Raw genomic sequence first — 6,543 nt, 5'->3', positions numbered from 1 at the left:
TCTATCTATCTAGTCTGTCTGTCTCTGTCTATCTATCTGTCTGTCTGTCTGTCTATCCATCTATCTATTTAACACCTATCTATCTATCTATGTATCTGTCTGTCTGTCTCTATCTGTCTGTCTGTCTGTCTGTCTCTATCGATCTATCTATCTATATATCGATCTATCTATCTATCTGTCTGTCTGTCTCTGTCTGTCTGTCTGTCTATCTATCTATCTATCTATCTAACACCTATCTATCTGTCTGTCTGTCTGTCTGTCTGTCTATCTGTCTCTGTCTATCTATCTGTCTGTGTGTCTGTCTGTCTATCTATCTGTCTGTGTCTGTCTCTATCTGTCTGTCTGTCTGTCTGTCTATCCATCTATTTAACACCTATCTATCTATCTGTCTGTCTGTCTGTCTATCTATCTAACACCTGTCTATCTATCTATCTGTCTCTGTCTATCTATCGATCTAACACCTACCTATCTATCCATCTATCTATCTAACACACATCTATCTGTCTAGCTATAATTCTATGGCTAATTACAAATTTGTTTGTAATTGAATATGTATGGTTATGTTTTCATATAATTTCAACAGAAATGTATAATTTCTGTTTATAATCAAGATATATTTCATTATATTTTTAAATAAAACATGCTTTATAATTTCACATTTCTGTTTACAATGACGGTGTATGTTTTCTAATTGTTTTTATTTTTAAAATGTATACTTGTAATACTTCATATTTTTATAATGTTTATATATAAGAATATATAATTTTTAACTTAGAATTTTTTAATAAATGTGAAAGACAAAGTTTAAAGTTGCCATGAAATTAAAATGGACTATTTATTTATTTTGGAATATTGCAGTCATTATCATAAATATATACATCAAAATATTGAAGGAACACTGATCACAATTTCTGTTTCATGCGACATAAACGCTCCATTGATGCTGCATTTCATGTACACAGAACCAAAGTAGCATCAGAGCCGCCACCTCTGGGTTGTACTACATTTATGAAACATTGCACATTTATGCAGAATTTGGAGGCACTCATAGCAGCATTAGCTCTGCCGTCTGAAGACACAGCTCACAACCGTTTCTGCACTGTGTTTGTAGGAGGTGTGCCACTGCCTGGACAGTCTAGGATCTCGTGCACAGTGTTTTGATGTGATACAGAACGCCATCATTAAGAATCTGGTGAGTGAATGTGTGTTTTTCTGCTGAATGTTTTGCATAAGAGTGGGCAGTGGAGCCAGACACTGTTTGCGGTGACACTCTCGTCATCTCTTTGTAGTGTGGACTCGTGGTGGTGCCAGACTGTGTTTGTGCAGCGATTTTAAGGTGCGTTCCCCGGTTACTGGATGTCAACTTCCTGCCCAGCGACACACTCCTCCACTTCCTGTCTGACTGTTGCTTGAGCATGCTCAGTCTGCTGCTACAACTGGAGCAGAGCGCCCGCAAGAGGTGTGCTCACAAACACACACACCTACACACTCACAAATATTTGCATAGAGTAACATTTATACACCACAAAGCGTACACAAAGAAAGACTGCGTGATAATACAGCAAAGAGAATTTAGAAACAAGACTGGGGAAAGTCCAAAAAGGGCATTCTCATGAAGAAAGCAAATGAAAGAATGTCATAATAAAGTGAATAGTTCTGATGCACCTAGAATAAAGACTGTGTCTGGAAACTGTTCATTTAGCAAAATTATTAGTTTTTTTCTTCTTCAACATTTCTCAATACTTAGGCCACTTTTTCAAAATTCTTGACACAATTTTCTTTACTGACTTTCAGCTTGGCACAGCAGTAAATTTCACACCAAAAATGCACAAAAACTACCAAAACATTTCCCACATGATTCAAATGAAGTAAATCTTCCATGACACTAGCAAACACACTGCCACCCAGAAAAAACGGACCTAAAAACAATAACATGCCATGTTTTCTCCTGTAAAATGACTTTACAAAACAAGAAATGACGTCTCTACTGTTTAGAATTCACTGCAGTATACGTTACATGGTCCATGTTTACATTCCAGTACAAAATTAAGTTTCTCCTTTTGTGTAGATAGTAATGAAATTGAAAGACTAACATGTAGTTGTTCAGCTAACTCTAACTGTTCTAACGGGAAAGTATAAAATGTTTTAGATTTGAAATTCATTCCAATATATGTATATAGATGTATATTCCAATACGATATTCCTGTAGAAATGTAGCAAATTGCTGTCTTATACAGTTTAATGTTTGAACTTAAGTGTCAGTTTTTAAAAAGAATATGGAAATATGTGCAGATCGGCCTGTTGGCACATAGAGGTTTGTCTGGGTTGTGTATGTTGAATATGAAAATAATTCATGTAATTTGAAAGATGTAATCACTGAATATATTTAGTGCAAAAGCAATGGAAAATGATCCACAGTTGTGCTCACTTTGTGAAGAGTTTTGAAAAAGTGATCAAAGAATTGAGAAATGGCGAAAAGTCTATTTTTTCTTTCTGTAATATATGAGAAGTGTGTTAATTACAATAATTAACAATAATATATTTATATAATTAACTAATTATTAGTGGTGTCAAACAATTAATCGCGATTAATCGCAACCAAAAATGTTTTTTGTTTGCATAATATATGAGTGTGTACTGTGTATATTTATTATGTATATATAAATACAAACACATGCATGTATATATTTAAGAAAAATGTTATGTTTATATATTAAATAGTTATATATAATATAAAATTAATAATATAAATATATAAATGTACATGTAAATATTTTCAAAATATATACTGAATGTGAGTGTATTTATATATATACATAATAAACACCGTACACACACATATATTGTGTAAACAAAAACTTTTATTTTGGATGCGCGGATTAATCGTTTGACAGCACTAATAATAATTCTAAAATATAATTTATTAATCAAGTTATATTAATTAATTACATTTTACCACCTTATTTCTCATAGCATAGCACATAGTCTTAGTTACAAACTGGGCTTGTGGTTAAAGTAATAGGTGATCCATGATCTAGGGTTGTCCAAACAATAAATGTAGTTGTCAAAACTTATGTTGGTCTGTCTCACCATCAGGGATGCCGTGTGGGAGGCATGCTTTGCCGCGTTGAGCACGGTACCGAGGCTGCTGCGATTGGTCTTGCAGTCTTTACATGTGGGTGACCTTTGTGAGGAGGAGCTCCCCGTGTTGGCACAGATCTTGTCACTACTTCTTCAGCATACTCAATTACGCAACCACATGATGGCCAACGCCAGTCTACTGCAACATATCATACAGGACTTAACGGTAAAAACACACATTCGGCTCCATTTCAGCTTTGCTTTAACAGATGAAACCTTACCTTAAAATAGATTTTATAATACTATGTCTCTTGGAATTGAGCTCCCGATACTGTTTTGACTGTTGTGCTTGTGATTCACAGCATTTCTATGGTGGAGAGACTCGAGAGCAGTGGCTGACTGACCTGTTGTACTGCTACAGTGTCACGCTGTCTGGTCACCGGGCCAACATGGGCATGAGGGACATCTATTAATCGCTGACCATTATTGTGTTCATTGCTACCCTTATTTTTTGTTGTTCTTTCTTTTTTCTGAGTCGTTATTTTGTACAAAATGAAGACAATAAACCTTGTGGTAATGAGTTTATTAGGCTCTTTCATTGTTTGCTTTTTAATTTTTTTTTTACAAAAACATTTAATACAGATCTGGAGAGGGATTTTTTTGTAATAACCATCGTTTTTGTCTGGTAATCAACAGAAATGTAGGTGGTGTGAAATAATGTGGCATTTACTGAAAGCAACTGGAACAGACATCTGCTATTTGAAAGTTTCTGAAAAAATCGGTTACAGGTTTTTTTTGTTTTTTTTTTAACACTACTGTATAAAAGTTTGGGACCAGTAAGATTCTTTTAATGAAATTAATACTTTTATTCAGCAAGGATGCAGTAAATTGATCAACAGTGACAGTAAAGACATTTGTAATTATAAAAAAAATTATATTTCAAATAAAGTTGAACTTTGAACTTTCTATATGTGACCCTGGAGCACAAAGCCAGTCATAAGTAGCTGGGGTATATTTAATGAGTTTATTAGGCTCTTTCATTGTTTGCTTTTTAATTTTTTTTTTACAAAAACATTTAATACAGATCTGGAGAGGGATTTTTTGTAATAACCATCGTTTTTGTCTGGTAATCAACAGAAATGTAGGTGGTGTGAAATAATGTGGCATTTACTGAAAGCAACTGGAACAGACATCTGCTATTTGAAAGTTTCTGAAAAAATCGGTTACAGGTTTTTTTTGTTTTTTTTTTAACACTACTGTATAAAAGTTTGGGACCAGTAAGATTCTTTTAATGAAATTAATACTTTTATTCAGCAAGGATGCAGTAAATTGATCAACAGTGACAGTAAAGACATTTGTAATTATAAAAAAAATTATATTTCAAATAAAGTTGAACTTTGAACTTTCTATATGTGACCCTGGAGCACAAAGCCAGTCATAAGTAGCTGGGGTATATTTGTAGCAATAACCAAAAATACATTGTGTGGGTCAAAATTATTGATTTTTCTTTTATGCCAAAAATCATTAGGATATTAAGTAAAGATCATGTTCCATGAAGATATTTTGTAAATTTCCTACTGTAAATATATTAAAACTAAATTTTTTATTAGAAATATGCATTGCTAAGAACTTCATGTGGACAACTTTAAAGGTGACTTTTTCAATATTTTGATTTTTTTTTTGCTCCCTCAGATTCCAGATTTTCAAATAGTTGCATCTCGGCCAAATATTGTCCTATCCTAACAAATTATACATCAATGAAAAAACTTTCAGATGTATAAATCTCAATTTCAAAAAATTTACCCTTATGACTGGTTTTGTGGTCCAGGGTCATATTTATCAAAGAATCCCAAAAATATGTATTACAGTTTCCATTGATAATAGTAAGAAATGTTTCTTGAGCACCAGATCTGCATATTAGAATGATTTCTGAAGATCATGTAACACTGAATGACAATTTAGCTTTGCAATTACAGGAACATTTACATTTTAAAACGCATTCAAATATAAAGTTATTTTAAATTTACTGTTTTTACTATATTTTTGTTCAAATGCAGCCTTTGTGAGAATAAGAGTTTCAAAAACAAATGATATCTTACCGACCCCAATCTTTTGAATGTTAGTGTATGTTTTACCAGTTTAAAAAATGATTACTCTTTCAGAATAGAAGACAAAGTCTGTGCAGTAACGTGACCTGCAACTCTGGCAAGATTGGCAGTAAAATCTTTCCTTTTTAACATACAAGCACTGCTATCTTCACTTTTACAAAACAATATATTTCAAAATAATACATTAATAATAAAAAGTATACACTGATTTATAGTTATAGATAAAAAATTAATAATCCAACCCACTCAGTAAACAGGGGTGTGGCGATAGAGTATAAGAATACAATGTCAAGATCTGCGACAATATCAGAAATAGGCTGAAAACTGCCTTGTGACGTCTTGACTGTAGCGTATTAACACAGTGGTCTCCCATGCAGGTGGTCTTGTTATGTAAGTCCCTTATGACAGGTATATGACCTGTTGTTGACAGAATGAAAGGTTATCTAATACATTTGTTGTGTTTGTGGTTTTAACCTCTAACCTCTGCAAAAATCAAGGTGATACTGCAGATTTAATATGTAAACTTAATGATACGGACCAAGAGAGTTTACTGTACCTTATGCAATAGTTTAAATAAACAGCAAATGAATTTAAGTGCATCATCCCCAAAGATTTAATTCCTAGAAATCCAAGCATGTTTGTGTCTCAGTTCTGTTCTGACCGCTTTGACTGCCAGCACTGGACGGCCGTAGATGGTAAGAGTATTGCTTCGCCTGTCTTAAAGTATCCACCAGGCTCACACACTCGACGGCGCTCACTAGAGATAAAACACACACACACACACACTCATAAGATGTAACATGCAACACAAAAGAACACAAGCAGTGATTATGAACCCAAGTACTCACACTGTTTGTTTGTTTTGAGTGACAGATCCAACAGCGCTTGACTTTGGCTCTGCGGTTTAAGCACTGCGGCCCGCAAAGACTGCCCTCTTTTGGAAGGGGCACCACCTTGACCAAAAAAACAGCAGTTTATTGATTTGGAGGTAGTCACATGCACATTTTTTACTTGAATGGATCAATATCTCTGTGTTAACGTCACAGCTGATACTAGAGTTGTTAAAATAACAAGATTCAGACGTGCAGGTGTATGTGAGCGCGTGTCCATCTGGCAGGGGCGGACAGGGCGAGGGGAGCGAGGTCGGCGTGCGTGAGCGAGAGGAGACAGCTCGACATTCCATCTGACAGCAATGAACTTTTCAAACTGTCGGGACTGTCAGGGAGGAGCGGGGAGGGGAACAAGTGTCCATGTGTGTACGTGTACATGTGCGTCTGAGAACGAGAGTGTCTCTGGCCTGCTCAGCCATCATCACCTGTTCATGTCTGCTGAAGGTCAGTCGCGTTAACTGGGC

General features: G+C 34.9%; 1 protein-coding gene across 1 annotated transcript in view; it reads left to right on the top strand.

Annotated features, from left to right (window-relative positions):
• Positions 1-3,979, top strand: part of LOC107596045 (testis-expressed sequence 10 protein homolog) — a 25,340-nt gene extending 21,361 nt beyond the window's left edge. The window contains exons 13-16 of the mRNA XM_016286655.1: positions 1,112-1,192; positions 1,290-1,459; positions 3,097-3,307; positions 3,444-3,979. Of these exons, the coding sequence (XP_016142141.1) occupies positions 1,112-1,192; positions 1,290-1,459; positions 3,097-3,307; positions 3,444-3,554 (573 nt within the window). The 3' untranslated portion in view covers positions 3,555-3,979. The remainder of the gene's footprint in view (positions 1-1,111; positions 1,193-1,289; positions 1,460-3,096; positions 3,308-3,443) is intronic.
• Positions 3,980-6,543: the final 2,564 nt, after the last annotated feature.

Source organism: Sinocyclocheilus grahami, unplaced genomic scaffold, assembly GCF_001515645.1.
Source record: "Sinocyclocheilus grahami isolate Dianchi unplaced genomic scaffold, SAMN03320097.WGS_v1.1 scaffold11.1, whole genome shotgun sequence".
NCBI lineage: Eukaryota > Metazoa > Chordata > Actinopteri > Cypriniformes > Cyprinidae > Sinocyclocheilus > Sinocyclocheilus grahami.
The sequence above is the reverse complement of the archived record's forward strand: the minus strand, read 5'-3'. Positions and strand labels throughout refer to the sequence as shown.